The 21,315-nt window shown below is 38.6% G+C and overlaps 1 protein-coding gene and 1 pseudogene across 2 annotated transcripts; both read left to right on the top strand.

Annotated features, from left to right (window-relative positions):
• Positions 1-314: 314 nt before the first annotated feature.
• On the top strand, positions 315-682 carry LOC149819257 (histone H3.2-like; annotated as a pseudogene).
• An 8,855-nt stretch (positions 683-9,537) lies between these two features.
• On the top strand, positions 9,538-20,930 carry LOC149819256 (uncharacterized). Of its 2 annotated transcripts, XM_089984269.1 has the most exons (9): positions 9,538-9,759; positions 19,502-19,582; positions 19,680-19,768; positions 19,865-19,939; positions 20,026-20,135; positions 20,220-20,255; positions 20,295-20,372; positions 20,438-20,515; positions 20,602-20,930. In XM_089984269.1, the coding sequence occupies exons 1-9, from the start codon at positions 9,637-9,639 to the stop codon at positions 20,697-20,699; spliced, it is 768 nt and encodes a 255-aa protein (XP_089840395.1). In that variant the 5' UTR covers positions 9,538-9,636; the 3' UTR covers positions 20,700-20,930. The 2 variants fall into 2 exon arrangements, with proteins under 2 accessions (XP_089840395.1, XP_089840394.1); XM_089984268.1 differs by having other exon boundaries at positions 9,541-9,759; positions 20,220-20,372.
• Positions 20,931-21,315: the final 385 nt, after the last annotated feature.

Genomic DNA, 21,315 nt, shown 5'->3' with positions numbered 1-21,315 from the left:
TGTCGCTACTTTTCAATACAAAACGACATCAAAATCAATCCAAAGTAGAAATGTGAACAAAACACGAGGATGTGTTTCTTTCTTGAGTATGTCATCTATCCGCAAAATCAATCTATGTGCATATAAAACGCCATGCTCTGAGTCGTCGATAACGAAAAGATCCGACAGTCAATAACCCATCATTTCCTTTTCAGAAAATTTCAAAGCCCGCCATTCTCCCGCCTTCTAATACCGCCTCTCTGCGCCTTGTTCTACCACCTCTATGTTTTTTCACCCACCTCACTGCCTCTCCCTCTCCCTCTCTCTTTATGAAAATGGCTCGCACCAAACAGACCGCTCGAAAGTCGATCGGAGGGAAGGCGTCGAGGAAGCAGTTGGCGATGAAGGTTGGCTCCGACGACTAGAGGCGTCAAGAAGCCGCACAGGTTCCGATCAGGAACAGTGGCGCTGAGAGAGATCCGCAAGTACATACCAGAAGAGCACAGAGTTGCTCATCCGCAAGATGTCGTTCCAGCACCTTGTCTGCGAGATCGCCCAGGACTTCAAGACCGATCTTAGGTTCCAAAGCATTGTCATTGCCATCTTTGAGGACACCAACTTCTACGTCATCCACGCCAAGAGGGTCAACATCATGCCCAAGGACATCCAGCTCGCCAGGAGGATCAGAGGCGAGTGCGCTTGATTTGATACACTTATATCTATATAAGATGCTTTAATTATCATGGGTTTCAAACCCTTTAGGTGAAACTCATCAGCGCTAAATCCTTTGGCAAAACCTAACCCCTAATTGTATTCGACTTTGTTAATTTTAACAGTGAAAGACCCTTAATCATGTTTTTTTTTATTATTAAAACATGCAAAAGCTTATTATCTTGCTTGTTTCCTCTTTAAGTGCATTTGATGCTTTTTGGCACATTGGGGCAAATTGTTGTTTTACACGCAATTTCACATCTCCATTGTCATTTTCACGGAACAACCCTCGACGGTTATTTATTTGTCTCAAAAACTGAATCAACCGATGTTTTATGATTGAATGTAATTCATCGCTAATTCGTCGCTAAATTGGTGACAAAATTTAGAGACGGATACGTATTCGTCGTTAAATTTTTGTGATGGATTAGCGATGGATATGTATCTGTCGCAAAACCAAATCAGTGTTTATTTAGCGACGAACTCGCGATGGATCATGACATTCGTTAATTCGTCATGAATTAGCAACGAAAGTAGTGACACATCAGTTCTGTCACTAATTAACGACCAAGAAATTGTGACGGACGCTATCCATTGCTAAGTCGTTGCTAAACAGTTCAGCGACGGATTTACGATGGATTAACGTCAAATAGCGTTCATTGCTAATCTGCAGAATTAAGAATTCATATAATGTATTTTCAATATCATTCGAGACATAATCTAAATATCATGCATTATATATCTCAAAATCATGCCTTAGCATATCATTCATTTGCATTTTTTTTCCAACAACATGCATGCAAGTCACATTTTCATCATCATGCAATTGTCATTACAACCCTGCATTAGATCATGCAAAAACAATAGTAAATGCGGGGAATTCATTGTGCAAGGGAAACTCATAGTGCAGGGAATCCACCACGATTTTCTTAAATTTTTTATACGCATACATATATATATATATATATATATATATATATATATATATATATATATATATATATATTGAGTGGGCTGTGATGGACCACTTTCCTTCCTACCATGCACCTGTCCATAGGGGTGGCAAAACCTGACACAACCCGCCTCTTAGGCGGGTTCGGGTTGGGCTTAAGCCAACCCGTTTAATAAACGGGTTGACCCGCCTAACCCGTTTATTAAACGGGTCGGGTTCGGATTGGGGGTATGCCAACCCGCCAACCCGACTGACCCGTTTAATAAACGGGTTAGGCGGGCGGATCGACCCGCCAACCCGTCGACCCGTCAACCCGACCCAACCCATTTATTAAATGGGTTGGCGGGTCGTGTGGGGATACCCGTTTGTTAAACGTGCCGGGTTCGTGTTTGCCACAGCCGACCCGTTTAATAAACGGGTCGGGTTCGGGTTGAGGTATGCTGACCCGCCAACCCGACACAATTGCCACCCCTACCTGTCCACTAACAACCGGTATTCGACATTACTAGTTACACTAATGTGTTTTTATCTACTTATATATATATATATATATATATATATATATATATATATATATATATATATATATATATATATATATTTAACTGCAGTTGTGCTGCGGCAGACCTCTGGCAAGCCCATTGACCGCCCCTTACCATGACCATAGCGCACCCTGTTGGTTGACCGATCAGGAAACAGCTACGCTGGGTCAGGCTGACCCCAACCTGCTACACCCCGCACAGGTGCAGCAGCTGCTGCTTACCACCAAACACAACCGGCAGACCCTGACCTGCTGTACTCAGTAGGATGCAGTACCCTACAGTGAAAAGCAATGACCAACCGGTCTGAGGGTCGAGCAGACCCCAGCCAGCAATGCCTAATCAGGGCAGCGAATAACATCGCCCAGCAAGGTGTGGTGTGCCCTGCTACGCCCAAAAAAAATGAACTTTGAACCAGTTTAAAGCAATGAACTATTATTTTTTTTCTTTTGAAACCCCAAAACCGTTTATACGGTATGTATAGTGAATCAATGTTAACAAACACAAAACCGTTTGCAGAATTGTTCGTTAGGACCAAAAACGCAGAGCCAGATTATTAAACATATAACCTTATATTTTTTTTATACCACTATTACAAAGCACAAAAATGCTGATCAAATTTCTAATGAATCATAGATCAAATCAAATGTAAATCATACACAATTTAGGTACCTTATAAGAAGAAAAACCAATCTCTGTATGCATATACGCCAATGCTTAATATGCAAATAAAAAAAAACATTATATAAAATGAAAACTCAAAATACTCTTTTTGAAAACATGCAAAAAACTGATTTTCTTTTCCTTTTCTTCCTGATTTAATACGTAAAAATAACACAATCCTTGTAGCATGAATAGCCTATCGCTCATGTAGTCTATTTTGATGCACATACACTCAGTCAAGATACCTACCTCGAAAAACTTAGTGCGTAGCTTGGCCTCTTCTCAAATAAATCGTACCTCCCACGATCCCGCAGCTCCTTCCGGTCGTCGGCGAAGCTTCACTCAGTTGGGGGTAAATGTGAGAGTGAAGGAGCTAGAAAAGACGAGGGAGGGTTTATATAGGGTGAAAGTTCAAGTGAGAGAGAGTTTAATGAGAGAGGTGGGAGGGGGTTGAGGCGTGCAAGTGGTTACATGCTCACATGAGTGGGTATTTAGTGTGAGAAACTCCTTTCTTTTCCTTTTTTTTATAACTTATGAGGGCAAGTTTCATTAACTCCCTTTTAACGAGGGGTGGCAATAGTGTCGGGTCGGGTTGGTGGGTTGGCGGGTCATAACACCTCAACACGAACCCGACCCGTTTATTAAACAGGTTGGATGTTACAAACACGAACACGACCCATTTATTAAATGGTTAACCCGACCTAATACGGTTAACCCGTTTAATAAACGGGTCGGGTCGACCCGACACGATTATATCTCTTCGTTAAAAGATGTTGCAAGCAGAAAATAAGAAGGGGGGTATTTTAAGTAAGAAGAAATTAAAAAGAGTTGTACTTTTAGCTTGATTTGATGTTAAAAAAAATTTAACGCCTTTTTCAGGTGAGAATATTTAATTCTATTACTCTCAAGTCTTGTCACATCTGCAGTGAGACTCCACTGATTAACTTTTCACATCTTTCCCTCACTCAAATTTAATGCTATTACTCTCAAGTCTTGTCAATTCTGCAGGGCGGGTTTTAAATATTTAAAAGTGTTGTGTATATTTAAAACGGGTCGACACGATTACCAGTTTGGATTACAAACGGGTTTAGAAGTTAATCATCTCAAAGAACCATTTTAAATAAAAACGGGTTGCGGGTTGACGGGTTCGTGTAAACGGGTTGGCGGGTTGGCATACCCCTAACACTAACTCGACCCATTTAATAAACGGATTAGGCGGGTCGGCCCGTTTACGACACAAACCCGTTTAAGCCAAACCCGAACCCGGCTAAGAAGCGGGTTGGCGGGTCATGTCAGATTTTGCAACCCCTACTTTTAACTGTTTTAGATAAGTGAGAGAGTGGAGTCATCCTCTCTTCTTCCTCTAAATGTAATCCCCAAAACGTGTACTTCCCCCTTCTTAATTTAGGTGGGGCTCACTAAGGAGGGCTACCCACCATATTATTATTAATTTTTTAGTATAAAAAAGATTAAAAAATATTATTTTATCGGTATGAACGGGTCCAGTTCATGTAATCCTTATAGAGTTCCGGTATGATTTTTCTTATAGCGGACCTGGTAAGATCCAGGTCCGAACCTGATATGAAATAGATTAAGGTACCGACCCGTTCGGGTTTGGGTCAGTTCTGTTGTAGACTCGAACCCTGGGTAAAATATCAAATTGTTTGCACCCGTCCCGATTTTGTGTGTAATCCAATTGATTCTACGCAATCTGGAGCTGAACCGATATCTGAGCCATTGATACCCTACTTATAAAGAGGTGTTTGATGCTAATTACCATTAGTAGTGGGCTTGGGGTGAAGGTGCTTACCCCTTCATCTTATGTTCAACTCTCATGTGGCTTGCAGGTGTTTTTAATTGGTAGGCTTCACGAGGGCTTGTGTTGCAATACTCATAAATTTTTCAGTATTTATTTAAATTAGTGAAAATAAATTTATGTCTCAATTATGGATTTAATTTTATTTAAATATGTACGATAATTTGAAATTGAGTCTCAAGTGAATTTGAATTTTATTTGAAGTTAGAATTTAATTAAGATTTAATTTCTTGCAAATTAGAATTTTGATTAAATTAAGCTTAAATTTGTATTTAAATTTAATTAGAGGTGAATTTGGATTTGGATCTAAATTAGATTTGGATTGGATATAGAATCTAAAATTAAAATTGGATCAAAATTGGATTTACAATACAAATTAGGAATTTAAGAAATTTAATTAATTAATTAAAAAAGAATCTCAAGAGAGTGAGATGCCCCCATAGGTGGGCTCATCCTACTTGGCTGGACTTCTACATTTCCAATTTGCATTATCTCTTAGGATTTCACGTAGAAAAATTAAAGTCAAAACTTACCAAAAAATAAAACAAGGCTTGGATTAAGTAGTCTTAGGATATTATTTTATTTTTTTGAAATGTATTAGTGTCTAAGATGGGACGCCCCCCTAGGTGGGCCCTCTTGCATAACATGGACTCCTATTAGAGAAACATGGCCAAGGAGCTGGGACGCCCCCTACCTTGCCATGTTGATTATAAAAAAATAAAATAATAAAAAGATAAAATGAAAGAGAAAAATTAAAGAAACAAAAAAAAAAAACTTTCCATGGTTAGGGAGGCCTTGAGGGGTTATTTAAACCCCTCTCATGACCTCCTCTCCCCTATTTGAAAATATGCCCCAATAAGCAAATCTTATATTCATGATACTGCTATGGTTTTATGGCATTATGCATAAAAGTGTTATTGTTTATGCATGTTCAAATTATTTGTTTGTGCTACATAATTCTCCAAAATGACATTTGTTTATTATGTGCACTTAGTTTGGTATATACATGCTTAATTGTGATGTTTTCTACTGAGAGTCATTGTAGTCTGACCTCATACTTTACCAATGTTCAAGTAACGAGTAAATTGATGGAGCGGTTAAGGGTTGCTGCGGGGGGTGCTACGTGAACCAACAATTTTAATCTTGAAAAGTTTGTTTTGGATTAATTGACTATTTAATTTAATACCGGATTGTACTAACTTTCATTGAATTGATAGTTGCTTATATTTTATGAATGATGGTGTGTTTGAATACCTGGTTCAAAGTTTTTACCCAAATTAAGTTAAATGTTTTTTGCTTAGTACTTAAAAAAAAGGGTAGGTGAAAATTTTGGGGCATTACGTGGGAGTTTGTGATCCCGGGGATGGGCCCATTAAGCGGTTCAATTCCCGGTGAGTGTTTGTCATCGAAAAAAAACTTGGGCAAACTTGTGTAATTTTGTGGGTTGAACAAGTCAGCCATGGCACCCACATGCGATGTCTTGGCTGAGCCCGTAGAGGACTCGTATTGGCTTTCTTGTTGCATAAAGTAAAGTGAGTGAGATGAGTTGGGTTGTAACCTACCCATCGTGGTCTTGGAACCCGTATGAGTCCTTTCCTTGGGCGACAAGGAAAGTGAGAAAAAGAGATAATAGGAAGTTCTCTCTTTGGATGGTGTGTATCGGGCCCTTTGTGGTATGTTTTAGGGACTATTTGGTGTTGAAAAAAGAAAAACAAGTAGAGAAGAGGCTAAAAGTGGGTTGTGTAAGGTAGGGGTGGCAAAACCTGACACCACCCGCCAACCCGCCTCTTAGGCGGGTTCGGGTTGGGCTTAAGCCAACCCGTTTAATAAATGGGTTGACCCGCGTAACCCGTTTATTAAACAGGTCAGGTTCGGGTTGGGGGTATGCCAACCCGCCAACCCACCAACCCGCCCCGTCAACCCACCAACCCGACCCGCCAACCTGAGAACCCGTTTACCCGACCCAACCCATTTATTAAATGGGTTGGCGGGTCGTGTCGGGTTACCCGTTTATTAAACGGGTCGGGTTCGGGTTGAGGTATGCTGACCCGCCAACCCGTCGGGTCGACCCACCAACCCGTCGGGTCGACCCACCAACCCGACACGATTGCCACCCCTAGTGTAAGGGTTGTCTTCCATTGAAAACCATCAAAAAATGTGTTGTTGGGTTGTTCATCACGTTGAGAGAGAGAGACAGGTTGCTCTTTTTTTTGTGATTTGTGTTTCCTCTTCAGGACCCAAATGAATTTGAACCTTATATATATCTTGTGTTTTGGTCCTAAAACCACAACAATTTGTATCCTGCTCAAATCGAACACAAGTAACCCTTGCATGCCATTTTTACAGGGACACAAACGTCCCATGTTTGATGTGGAACATGAGGCCATACAAGATGGAATGCAATGAAATATTGTGTCCCACCATTCAAATGCCCCCTAAAAGGCCTCTAACACAAATCTTGTAAGCACTTGCTAGCACCTAGGTGTCTTATAGGGTGTTCGATTCCTTGGAAGCACTTATTCAAGGCAATTTGTCCTGGACAAGTGCATCAAAGACAAAGTTGTCCAACCCTTTGGGGTCTTTTTTTTTTTTTGCTTGCTAGGTTGAGAAAATCCACCCCATCATAGATCGCACACTGACTAACCTCAGGCTGGTAAAACCCATAAGGTCCCCTCTACCTTTCGAGGAATACACCTAACTTGCGACAAAAGATGCCCCCATGTAGGGCTGTCAACAGGTCGGGTTTACCCGGAATAGACCCGAACCAAACCCTATAGGATCCGGGTATGGTGATAAATAAGAAAACCCAATTAAGACCCAGATCTAGACCCGAAAGTCTGATTAATATATGGTCCCGGGTATAGTTTGTGAAATTTTATACCGGAACCAACCTGAGTTCCGATTAAGACTCACAAATTTTCAATGTAAAAATGATAAAAAAAAATATGGTTTTACAGGGTATGGCTCAGGTCTGGTTCATGTAGTTCTTATCGGGTCTGGCTATGGTTTCTCTTATAGTGGGTCCGATTAAAACTAAGTCCAGACCCAATACTATACCCAAAAATCAGGTTAAGTCTGGTTCCACCTAGGTCCGAACCAAACCCGACCCGTTGACACCCCTACCAACATCTAGTTTTTGAACTCATGACATCTTGTCAACTGTGACATTTACAAGTTATGTGTTAAAGACATTGAAAAGAGCGTACCCAAGTTCATGATGATTTGCAACTTCTCATCAAAACACCAAAGCTCATTAATTAGAAGCTTTGAAACTATCCCTAGAATTCACACTATGCTACATGTGAAATTCACGCTATATCAAAGTTCAAACATGTCAATAAAGCTAACCACTGCGATGGCTACTCATGTAGTCAGCGGGGTCGTGTCAAGCTGAAGGCCTAGGATCGAATCTCGTTGGCCCATGGAAGCTGCTGTTGCTTTACCGTGGCTAGGACATGTAAGACTGGGTGGTCGTGTTCTCAACCCTGAGTTTTACCTTGAAATGAGGCGGGTCCATTAAGTGACCTTGGTTCTCAGTGAGGGTTCCTTTGACATAAAAAAAAAAAAGAACCAAGCGCTATCAGTAAGGTTACAAAGGCATCATCACTATTATTTACTTCATAAAAAAAATTATATTAGTTATCCAAAGGTAAACTAAAACAACACAATGTTCTTAGTATGCATGCTTAAGGGCCTAGATTCATGTCTTTGATGAGATGTCTTGAAAGGGTCTCCAATAGGGATGGCAGTGGATCGGGGCAGGTGCTAAAAGCAATATGATTTTTATGCTAGACCATTCACTTATTCTTACAAAGAGTGCATTGTTTCAAAATGGGAAGCAGTAGGATTTGAACTCTAAAGTTATTGCTTGCAAGCCAAATTACTCTACGTCATGTAATATAAGTATATCTAAGGTAAACCAATGTCCCAACACTGTCACCTTGTGTTGGGACATTGAAGGTTCAAAACCCAATGGTGTATAGTTGTATAACTGGTAGGAGTCTGCCTAACCCCAGCTTGTCTGGTGACCTTATTCTTCCAGCGGTGTTGGGGCGGTTCGACGACATTAGGGTTTTTGGGCGAAGATTGCTTCCGCCTTTCCCCTGCTCCTCTTCTTCATATAGGAGAGAGGAGAAAACGGAGGGAGAATGGGAGAGAGGAGAAGATGAGCGAAGGAGACCAGGCAAAAAAGTGAACTTTGGGTTCTTTGTGTTTTTTTTTGGATAACCGGTGTTTCATGGGTGATTTTGAAATCAAATCCTCAAATCGTGAGATTTAAAATCTCACGGGTTGACGTAATTTTGAGCATGAGATTTGGGGTCATGTGAGAATGTGATCCAACCAAACATTGCCCTAGCCTGTAATCATTACTGCTTGATGAGCCCATACAAATGGAGCCGTTGTAATGAGCTTTTTATGAGAGCCAAACTAAGAGCTTCTCATCCCGTTTCATAATTTTTTTTTCTCAAGAAAATAAATAAGTGGAGAAAACTTTTTATACCACTAATCGTACAAAAAAGTAATTTTGTTTTCTCATTTGAAATATTCCTAGCATTTTCCCACCAGTCCCACACGTAGCTGTAATCCAGCAGGGTTCGAGCCAAGTTTGTCTGAGGGTGGACCATCCAAAGATTCCAAACAAAGCCCAAGAAGTCAAAGGGCGGTTTTGGTTGCTCAAAAAGCTTTTCTTCCAAAACCATCAACAATTGTAGTTGGAAGGGTACCCTCCTTGACACTGAACAATATAGATATATCCCATATAGGGCACTGCTCCAAAAAACATGTAAGCACAATAGTTTAGGCTCACACTGCGTCGGTTTTGGTGCTGACCATGTTTAGGTGCGCCCCTAATTTTAGGCCAGAGCATCTGTTTCGGGGACGGCTTTGGGGGTTTATTTATGGGTTTTGTGGGGGTGGACTGTCAAGCGTTTGTGGAGGCTGGGAGAGGAGAGAGCAAACCCTAATCCCTTGGAGATATGGACAGATACCAGAGGGTGGAGAAGCCCAGGACTGAATCGGCCATCAGCGAGAATGAGATCAGGATTACCACACATGGCCTCATTAGGAACTACACCAGTTATGCCACCAGTCTTCTTCAGGTGATTTCTTGTTTTGTGTATCACTCTTTGGTTACATCTCTTTTTCTTTTTCTTATTGGGTTCTCAGAAACATGATGTTGGTAGCCTTTTTTTGCCACCATCATGGTTTTCTATGTGATTCTGGATTTGGGTGTGTGTTTTTTGGGGGTTTTATCTACTTTTCTGATGAGTGGTTGGAGGTGGATGTTTCCTGATCTTTCAGTACGCTGTTTCTTGATATTCTTGGCGTTCCTTTTGCATCTTGTTTGGTTTGGTATTGTTAAGGGTTTCCCTTTAGATGGTCTCTCTGTCTTTTTTTTGAGGTTTGTTTTTTGGGCTGTGTTAGTGCGTGGATGGTGTTTGTTGTCTTTCAGAGCTCGTATATGAGGGTTTCGGTTTTGGGCCTTATTGGTTTTTGTGACTGCATCTTATGGGCTTTTTGCAGCTTCTAGTCGCGTTTTTCTTTCTTTCCGTTTTTATTTTTTAAAACCTGTTGGTGGACGTTGTCTGACAGTTCTCCTGTGGCTCGTTGATTCCCAAAATCTGATTAAGCAGATGTTCCGCTAACTCTGACACATGCACACACGCATGTACATTGAAGAGTGGCACGTGTGTTGCCCCAAACTTGACTTGGAAGTTTTGCACGAACTTCAGTGTACATTTTTATCTCATATTTTTATGTTTTGAATTTCTCCAAATATAAAAATAACAATGTATAAAAGAAGAGTTTTAAATGTTCTACACTGAAGTTGTGTGTGTGTGTGTTCCCCAAACTTGACTTTCAAGTTTTTCCACAAACATCTTTGGATGCGTACATAAATGAAAAGGGTGCTATTATTTGTTGTTTTGGTTAGGCGATCATGGCTCGGTGTATGTGTGTGCACACGCACGCACACACACACACACACACACCAGTGCAAACATGTCTTCTCATATTTTATAATTTTCATTTTTGTATTTGGAGTAACGAGTTCAATTTTTAATACAAAACCCGCTTATTTAGCTGCCAAGGTCGGTTCAATGCTTTCATATGAATTTTTTTTATGACCCTAGTGGAAACTCGCATATGTTAGAATTCCCCTATAAGATCTTGCTTTTATTTTTGGAAATCAAGCTAAGCTTTGTTAGGTTTCATCTTCTGTTTGATGAACTCAAGTGAACCTAGTTGTCGTTTGTTTTTTATTTATTGTCTAATAAGCTTTATGGTCCTGTATTGCAATATGAACGGATTCTCTTTTCTTTGTAAGCGTCCAACCATGTCATATTGATATTGATAAGATCATAGGTGCGCAGGACGAAGCACGGACATGCTTGGTATGGCATGAAAGTTTTCTATAACTTGGACAGAGGTACAAGGGCTCATGTCATATTTGTATGTATGTGTACATAATGTGTATATAATTATATATATTCAAAACTTTTTATATAAAGGAGAAAAGCTTGAATACCATCTTAGGTGCAATTTTTGAACAATGATTCTATGCCACTATAGTTAGTAAACATCAAAGAATAATTCGAAGTTGAAGATCGAAATATAATGTAATCAATGATATATTTTAAAAGTAAAAACTGCAAGAAACTGCAAAATAACAATCAAGATCATAAAATGAGACAGATGAGCTAGGGACATGATGTTGTCTTTGTTTGAAAGGTTTGTCTATGTTCATGGAGTGTTAGTATTTGATATTGTGTCGTGTCAACACAATGCACACATGATCTGCGAAGTGTCTGTTACTCTTTTTTCATGTTATGAAAGGTGTCAACGTCTATTAATGGTTTGGTGTGATCATAGTGTTATTTTGAGTTCCTATGAGGTCAAGCCATGTATCCTTGCCATATAATTTTGTGCAATATCTGGAAAAGAGCACAAGAATACTTTATTTTAGTAAATGTACCTTTGGGTTTGCCTAATTAGTGTGTTTATTACTTAATCTAGCAGCGACTATAGTTTGTTTCAAATGTATAATTTGTTCTTTTAATAAAAAATAGTTGGCAATAATGTTTAATCTTGAGAGAAACAAGATAGAAAATATCAATGAGAATGCGAAAATGAAACACAATTGTGCCAAATATGGAACTTTTGATCACCCTTTTGTTATTTAAGAGATAAGAGGCAGTTGTTCATTGACTGGTAACTTGCACAGTTGTTATTTGGATCTCTCTCTCTCTCTCTCTCGTTGTGCATGTGGTGTAAGTTTTATGAAATAGATTTTTAAAGATATATTTTTGATAAAACGTTTTGTGAAAGCCAAACACCGAATATTAAAAACCGGCTCACACTAGGGTGAGATCCGGGTCGAACTTAGGGAACGGGATAAAAAACTTTGTATTCCACCGAAATGCAATCTGTATTGCCTTAAAATAAAAATAATTAACTAATTACAATGAGTTACCCTCTGCAAAGGGTTCAAAAATAATAAATGGTCTTATTACAAACCTACTAAAAAATAAATAAACCTAAAGCTAAAAGAAAAGAAAAAGAATAAAGAAAAGGGTCGCATGTTGCTTGAGCTCTAGTCCCTTGATATGCACTGCTTCGCTTGAATTCAAGAGCTATTGGTATTTGACGTTTAGATGTCTTGCATTCATTGCTTACGTTTCTCACACATCATCTGAAGGGTCTTCTTAAGGGTTCTTTTAGGGGACTTCAGGGGACCTTTTAAGGGCCTCTGAGATCTCTTCGATGGCATTTTTGAGGGCTTATCACACACACAACCGTTCCCTGCAAAACACAAAACTACAAAAAACAAAACAAAACAAAGAACTATCCCTTAAATTAATGTTAGTTTTGACAAGAAAAAGAAATAAAACTAACTCTAACAACTTGTAACAAACCAAAGTGTAACAACTAAACTAACAAGCTATGAAACAAACTAACTAACTTGAAACAGATTTAAAACAAACTAACATGTAACAAACAATTTAACAAACTAACTAATCTTGTAACAAGAAAAACGTGAATCTAAACTAACCGATTTTAACCATCTAAGTAAATCTAATTAATAAGAAAACATTCATTCGAATATAACTTCTAAAAAAAATTATTAACAATAAAATTTAACTAAATAATCTAAAATTAATTTAACAATGCTAATTAACTAGTGCTGAATTATTACCTTACTAAACAATTAATCAATCAAGAATTTATTGTCAACTAAACTATAACTAATTGAATCTAAAAATTCTTAATTAAGTCTAAAGATGTTAACGATAAAACAATGAGGTCACGCAGTGTTGGTCGAGAGACTTGGCTTGCATCCAACCTGGAGATGACGCTGACCGAGAGACGCTTTACAAACAAATCACGCTGGTATGAGTGATCGGGCTGGTGTGCGTGAACTAGTACACATGCCGGTCAACGTTATCTGGCTAAAATACGTGGTCATTTGATCACGTTAATCAGCAATGTTGTCGTGATCTGATCTGGTCGACGATGACGACAGATCAGATCACTAGATCAATGGATAGAACTCACGCAGATCAGTTGCACGGTGGCTGAACCGATCAGCCTGTAGCTGGGCCTGGTATTGTGAAATCCGATCAGGTCTGTCAATGATGACAGATCGGGTGTGGGCTTCACGCAGATTGCATGGTGACTGCGCGTCCCAAACAGAAACACAAAGAAATAAAATATCGACTGAAACGAAAATACAGCCACTAACTATATGCCACTACAATCAATTTTTATGCAACCTATATGCAGCCTATTAACATGCTATACTATATGTTATGCTGAAACACAATTATATGTATTTGAAAATAAATCTAACTTAATATTACGCTATATGTAATGACAAAGCAGATTTTTATGTATTCTAAACTAATCTAAATGTGAACTATAGAGAGGCGGGGAAGAAGAAACAAACCTCACAGTTCACTTCCGACGGAGGGGTTGAGAAAAAGAAATGGTCACTCCTGTGGTTGAACGTGTACTCCGACGACGAGGCAAGAAGCACCGACGATAGCAAAAGTTCGAAGAAAGATGAAATCAAAATTAAAGAAGGGAAGAGAAGAGGGAGAACCGATGATCGAACGAAGCAAAGAGAGAAGAAACGAAGAGGAGAGGGAGAGAAGAGCACCTGCTTTTTTTTTTCAAAGGGAGGACGCCCAGCTCTTCTTTAAAATTATTATTTATACTAAAAATCTAGGGCAAAACACGATTTTTCTAAGAGAAACCAACTAAGTTTTAAAAATTGTAAAACCCCCCACTTCTAAAAACGTGTTTTCAAAAGTGTGCACTCCTAAACAATTTAAAACACCAATTAAAAACTCCTAAAACAGTTAAAACACTGTAAAACACGCAGGGAAGGTTTGAAATGTGCAATTTTCCTTTATTTTGATTTTAAAGCAATTTCTCGAAAAACATTGACAAGAATGGGTTTTTGATGCATGATCATGCATGTGCACTTTATATGCAGGGGTTCTGAACATTTTGGTATATGCTCTTATATGTAACTGGATCTGACTATAGCCTATCTTGGATCTTTGAAGCAAAAATCTTACTGATTGCCACAATATATAACCATGCTCTAGATGCTTGTGAAATACTTAGTTAAGGTCGTCTCTTTTGACACACTTGCAATGTGATAATAGAAAATTTTGCAAAACAACCCATGTGAATATGGATGCTTAATTTTGCATTTTAATATTGGAGCCCTATTTTTTGTTGTTGTGTTGGTGTTATTTATTATAGGATATGAAATTTTGTTAGTTGAGATTTTCTGGCATTAGCCTATTTTGGCTGCTTTAGATAGTTCATGCAAATCCTGTAAAAGTTGTTTGATTATATTGAATCTGGTTGATTTACAAATTTATATTCTTTGTTGACCATCTTCCCTATGGCATGAAAAATGGGCATGCTGGCATGCTGTTTAAAAGTAGAAAATTGTGTTTGTTCATGAGCATCCTTATTTTTGACAAAAATGTGCTGTGACAAAAAAGTGCTGTTATTACTCGTACAATTTTCTTGTCTTGCATTTCTATTTTTTCTGTCATTGAAACTCTCATATACTGATGAATTGTATGACATGCTCAAAATCAATGTCGTTCTGTGGCAGCATTGTGCTACTGGTAACTGAATAAGTTAACCAACTTAGGTTTCTGCATCGATCTTCTGGAAACAAGGCTGGGGAAAGAGACAAAATTTAGTGTCTGTGCAACTCATGCTTGTAAAAAACATGTCTAACTTGTGTACCACAGGATTCTTTTTCTTTATTTTCTCGTCTTGGCTTCGTGGAGTTGATGGAATATACATGAAAGGGCATGATGATCTGGATATATTGAACTGATGTCATTTGATAGGTGTTGTAAGTTTTGACTATATATCTGGTTAGCGGATTAGCACATTGGTCATGAACCTTGGCTACTTCTACTGGTCACACGTAGCTATGCTCTTTCCATGGTCATGTACACTTATTCTCTCCTATAGATTCTGGCCCACTAGTAGATATGTCTGTGGTTCATAGTCTTCACGTCTTTCATCAATGTGGAAGCCTTCTAGTAAGTATTAGGAAACGCACTTATTTTAGGTGGTGGTTCGATATTATTGGTGATATTGTGTTCGAATAAGAATGATAAGGTTTTGAACAGTCTGCCTTAGTTGAGCTTGTTACTGGTTCAATGGGACGTGGTGTATTAAGTGACCCTTCATTCGTGGTTGCAGTTATGGTCTGACACCTTAAACGAAGAGATGCTGTATGTACTAGCATCTCATTGTCTCCCTTCTTGCTACATGGGCTGTACAAAATTGTCATCTAGAGTCTTTACCTTTTTATGCAAGTTGCCCCAGAAAGAGTAATTGATAAAGGCTATCCATTATGTACATAATCAAGAAGAAGAATTTTGTTTCTGTGACTGTTGTCTATACATACAAATTTAAATGGAGAAGACGACTGACAAAGAGGATTTCCTGACTAAGATGACCTGTAAGTCATAGTTGTTTTATGCTTTATAGTGCCTTTGGAAAGAAAACTCATGATAGTGCTTATGTTCTCCTAAAGTTGTGTTTGGCATGTTTTAGGTTGTCAATCATGTTTGTCATATACTGAGATTGGGAATTTATCAACTGGAATTTTTTAAATAAAAATTTGGTCTATTGAATTCAGCACAAAGAAGATGGTGGTAGATGAAATAGATTCATAACAATTTCTTGGTTAATATTTGGAGAACCTATCTCTCTTTTGTATGTTTGAACTGGATCAAATTCTGTTACTCTGTTTCAATCATCATTCTTGTGATATTCTTATCAGGGGAATAACTTGGATTTAAATGAGTCTGTTTCTCTTGGGAAAATCTAGGCAGTGTTTTACAAAAAATCCAAGTGATTAAATGAAAATGTAATCACTCTAGCCAGAACCATAAACTTAGGGGGCGTTTGTTACAACCCCCATCCAAGGGAAGCCACTTTTCCTTGTGAGGCACACCTAGGAGGGAAAATGCTTCCCCATGGGGGGGGGGGGGAGGGGGGGGGGGAGATTTGAACTCACTTTGACAGGAACGATGTTTTTTTGTGTTTATTATGTGGATCCCACCACATATTTCTCGTGGAGAGGTTTGTTTCACTCTTTAGGAAAGTTGCCAGCCTCTTTCATAGGAAAGGGCATGGAACAGGCACCCCCTTAGCATTTTTTTGCTAGTTTAACATGATTAAATGGTCATGATTTATTGTAGTTCCTTGCAGATGTTCCTGTAAATTGAAATTTGCTGATAGATTTACATATTTATTTATTATTTAGATGAAGGGTTGATAAAATAATGTGTTCATTTCATGTGATATTTGTGATATAGATTTTCTGTGGTTATGGTCAGGCTATCACCTGTACTTCCAGTTTATTTTTCCATGTTTGGTGGAATCTTCTGACTGTGGTTGTTGACATGCTGCTGAACCGCACTAATCTGATATATTCTTGTGCTTATTGCTTGGTTTTACTGTTTTCTATACTTTTTTATGTTTGGATGGCAATGTGCATATTTGCATGTTGTCATATTCAGCTAGTCTAATTCATTTTTATGCATCCCATTTTCAAACTTATATTTTTATTATCACTGAAGTGAAATAAATCTTTCCATACGGAATCTTATGGAGTGAAAGATCATTATTCCTAGAAATTCTCTCCTTCCAGAAAAGCCATTACTCAGAGAAATCCTTGAGAGTTTCTATGATATGGAATACCTCTGGAGAAACTGAATATTTTTTATGGCCACCTCATTTCAAATGCGTGACATATTGTGTTGGCTTTTTTTATATGTTTCCTGTGATTATTATTTTATCTCTATTTACTGTTTTATTTAGAAGGCCCTGCTTCTATGTGGAATTAGTGATGTTTAGCCAGTATAACGTGATATTTGCCAGATATGTCTAAAGATTTAGCATTTTAAACCTTGTAGTGCTATTCTATCTAAATCTTTGCATTTAAAGGAAGAATTTTATTTTATCAAAATTGGCTGCTACTAAAAATGTTATTGTTGATCATTTACTTGCTGATATTTACACCTCTCATTCATGGCTGGTTTTTTGCATGATTTGATCCTAACCTACTGGTTGTGTCTTTCTATCTCATGGTTTCTCAGGGATATATTACTGTCTATTAGTTATTTGGTTCTGGTCTTGATAGTGTAGGCATCATAATATAGGTGGAATTTTCACCATTGATCAACTTTTTCATTATTAACATGTTCATATGAGTTTAGTACTTCAATGTGCTCCATTTGTGATCCAATTGTCAAATATCCGATGTGAATACACTTTAATGTTGGTTTCTGAAATTTGTAGACATGAGGTGTTGGTGTGTGATGTTGTCAGATGCATGAAGGGCCATGTAGCTTCTTCAATGTCTTTGTGGTTGAGAATTATGCTGGCAGTTTCAAAAAGAATGATGGTACTATAGACCTCAAGTTACATTGATGTAATTGTTGTTAACAATGTCAAAGATTAGGGAACCACTGCACGTTAGCTAGATTTAGTTGGAGGCTATTTCACATAGGTGCGGATGCGGCGATGCGGCACTTTAAAAAAACTTGGGTGCGGGGGTGCAGGGCGTATATATATATATATATATATATATATATATATATATATATATATATAAAATTTTTAACAGTTTTAAGTTAACACTAATTAAATAAAAACAATTATCATATTAACAATCTACAATTGCTATTCGTTATCAATAAAAAATAACATCACACTGGTGCGGAGGTTTATGCATATATATATATATATATATATATATATATATATATATAAAACTAGACTTGGTTAGGGTTAATTGAATCTACTTTTAGAAAAAAATGGCCTTTGGATGACTTCACTTGACACAAAGGAAGCCGTGTCCAAGTCTCCAACCCGCATGGGTGCAGGTGTGGTGCCCTGTTAGAAGAGTCCGTGTTACATAGGTTGGTGATTCTCCATGGCATCCATTGCTATTTGTTGAATATGAGTGTGAGATAGTACTGGACCTACTGGTGGTAGACAGGACTAATTTTCGAATAATAGTTATTCAATACCTGAAACTTGCTGAAGATGAAGTATTGAGGCCACTATCCAGAATCTAGGTTCTGGACTCCAGTTTTCAAACAACCATTCTTGTATGGCTGGCAATTCTTAGAAACCTGCAGAGATCGACAGTATCTAATTCCGAGAATGACACTTAGGTGAAAGATGCATATGATTTGATTCAAACCTTCAAAACCACTGAGTGAATCCTTCTCTATATTGGGCGTTTGCAAGACTAAGTTATAGATGTATAGTCTTGGCATGATGGATAAGAAAAAAGTGTGAAGAATTTACATCAACAACTGGTAATGATGTGCTTTTTTGCTGCTCTTGAAGAAGAGAGGATGGGAGTAGTTATTAAGGCCGGGAATGGTGGAGTATTTGCGTGAGAAAATTTTGTAAATTTCACTGCTGCCATTAGAATTGTATCATTTATTATTTGATATATGCTTTTGGAGGATACAGGTTAAGGCATATGACCTTGTTAACATGATTGTGTGCCTTAAAGTTGTTTTAATTGCTAATGATAAATGTGCAGTGTAGAAAGAATGAATTGGTAAAAAGAGGTGGGAGTCCACATGCACGGACCACATGAGCTCATACATTTATTTTATGATTGAAATATATCTGTAGTCAACCTATATGTCCACAAAATACAAGGTACATGATGTATGGATGTGTGCATGCATGTGTGTGTGTGGAGAGTGTGTTCACACATGCATATGCGTGTGCATGTGCATGCGTGCACGTGTGTGCTGCACTTTTTTTTAAGTTTCTAACAGTAGTTGCTATGTCATGGTATACCATGAAATTTACCTTATGATATCCACCGTTTATTGGGGCATTATAAATGGTTCGTTCTCATGCAAGGATGAGGAGCTAGATTGATTATATATGTAAATACATAAACATGAGATTGATGTAAATGCTTGAGGACGTTAAGATTGGACTTTGCATTATGAATTTTTGATATGATTTTGTCAAGTCTACATCATATGTTGTGTCTGCTTGGACAGCGCCATCAACTCTGTCCAAAATGCTCTGGTTGGCGCCTAAGTGATGTACAATTTGAGTTGCAATGAAGGTCCATGATTGTATCTTTTGGTGAAAAGTTAGCACTCGAAACAGATACATGTCCATTGTGCAGAATTTTTCTGTCAAGTATGCTTATATTGGGTCTGTGCATTGTATTGCATGTTTTTCCTCAGTGCCAGTTAGTTGCACTGTAATGGTTGGAGTATTTAATTGAACTTCATTTCATTGATTCAGGAGAAGAGGGTAAAAGAGATTGTCTTGAAGGCTATGGGACAGGCCATCAGCAAGACTGTGGCAATTGCGGAGATTATGAAGGTTGATTATCTCTCTCTATGCCATTTTTTTCCTTTTCTTCTAAACTTTTTCCAGCTAGTCCTAATCCATTTCAACTGTACCCTTCACCAAAAAGCAGAAAAGAATTCCTGGGCTGCATCAGGATACTACTATAAACTCCACCAGCATAACAGACGTTTGGGAACCAATTGAAGAGGGCCTTGTGCCGTATGTTTCTAAAATTTTCTGCTTATTTAATTTATGATTTTATTTTGGCCTCCACAAAACCAAAGCTGCAGCTGATGCTTTTGAACCATGACACAGTTTGGAGATGACTCGGCATGTCTCGATGATATCTATTACACTTTCTGCAAAAGAGCTGAACAAGAATTCTCCAGGGTAAGATACATGGATCAAACCAATTACTTTTAGCATTTTTTTACCAGTGTGTAATATGTGCATGAAACCTATTCTTGCCTTTGTAGCTATCAACCTCCAGCATCTTTAGGGAATCAGCAGCAGCAACAAAGGCAGCAACATCTGCAGCAGCAGAGGCAAGCACCTCTGTCCACAGACAATGCCCCTGCTGCGGACGGTAATTAATTTTGTTTGCTAAGAAAAGTGGCCCTTTGCCAAAAATATTATTTCAAGCTTGTTATATTTCCATGTTTCACTTCAGATTCCTATGGGAGAGGGGGAGATTCTTATGGACGAGGTGATTCTTATGGGCGAGGGGGAGATTCTTATGGACGAGGAGATTCGTTTGGGCGGGGACGTGGTTGGGGTAGGGGAAGAGGAAGGGGTTGGGGCAGAAGCTATAGCAGCAATCAAGGTTTATATCCTTTTTTTTCTCTCTCATCTTTCGTGAAAAGTAACACAAAATACTTTGTATGACAGAAAATGGTGGGTGGAATTGGGGTCGAGGCAGAGGCGGAGGTGGAGGCAGAGGACGAGTACAGGGCTGGGGTTACCATGGTAATTGTTTGACACCTGTATTTATCAGAACTAATGTTTATGCTCCAAAGGGTCTCTTATTTTTTTTCTTGGTGTATAATTGGCAGGTGGGGGTGGTGGGTATGAAAGAGGAAGAGGGGGCCGGGGTTTTGCTCGAGGACGGGGAAGGATGGGTATACGGGAAGGGAGAACTGATTATGTTTGAATGCAGATGGTGTTTTAATGCTTGCTCGGTTTTATTAGAGAGAATTGTGTGAGAGCTTCATAGTGTGGCCTTTTCTGACATGCAGTATTTGTGATTCTCTTATTATGAATAGCAGGCTGTCTTTCTGGTTGAGAAAATAGTCATTATGTAATGCTCTTCATTTTCTCATCACAATTCCTCCCCATGCCATGTATTTATATCAATTTTTCATAGTGAATAGTTTTTGGAGTATTCCTGTTTTACCCTCCACTGTTGATTTTTTGGCGAAGGTAGGCTCGAATTTTATGTTTTGCAGCTTCTCTTGCTCCTGTGAGAGAGAGATGAGGGGGTTGGTGTCGCGGAAGTTGAGTTTGGTATATTAACAAGTTCATAAATTTGTCATACGGACCCAGAGGGTGATGAGAAACATGACGCTTCTCACAGCCCTGGTCTCAATTGTACTAATTTGCCACTTTGTTCATGGGCCAAGGTAGTGGAAGTATCTGTGTTTACTGGTGTCTTGCCTATGGCCACCATGGTTCAACTCGGAGACACAATAAGGTTGGAGATCACACCCGATCATCACGATGAGATGATGGAACTGTTCAGATGGACTTTGCTGGCTTGATTCTCGGGT

Source organism: Nuphar pumila, chromosome 13, assembly GCF_984573655.1.
Source record: "Nuphar pumila chromosome 13, dmNupPumi1.hap1.1, whole genome shotgun sequence".
NCBI lineage: Eukaryota > Viridiplantae > Streptophyta > Magnoliopsida > Nymphaeales > Nymphaeaceae > Nuphar > Nuphar pumila.
Note: the sequence above shows the minus strand (reverse complement) of the source record. Positions and strands in the feature narration are given on the sequence as shown.

Excerpts from the sequence above, each read along its gene's own strand:
- LOC149819256 (XM_089984268.1), top strand. The coding sequence starts at position 9,637 with ATGGACAGATACCAGAGGGTGGAGAAGCCCAGGACTGAATCGGCCATC. Across the intron at positions 9,760-19,501 it reads ATGCCACCAGTCTTCTTCAG|GAGAAGAGGGTAAAAGAGAT; the intron begins GTGATTTCTTGT and ends TCATTGATTCAG. Across the intron at positions 19,583-19,679 it reads CAATTGCGGAGATTATGAAG|AAAAGAATTCCTGGGCTGCA; the intron begins GTTGATTATCTC and ends ACCAAAAAGCAG.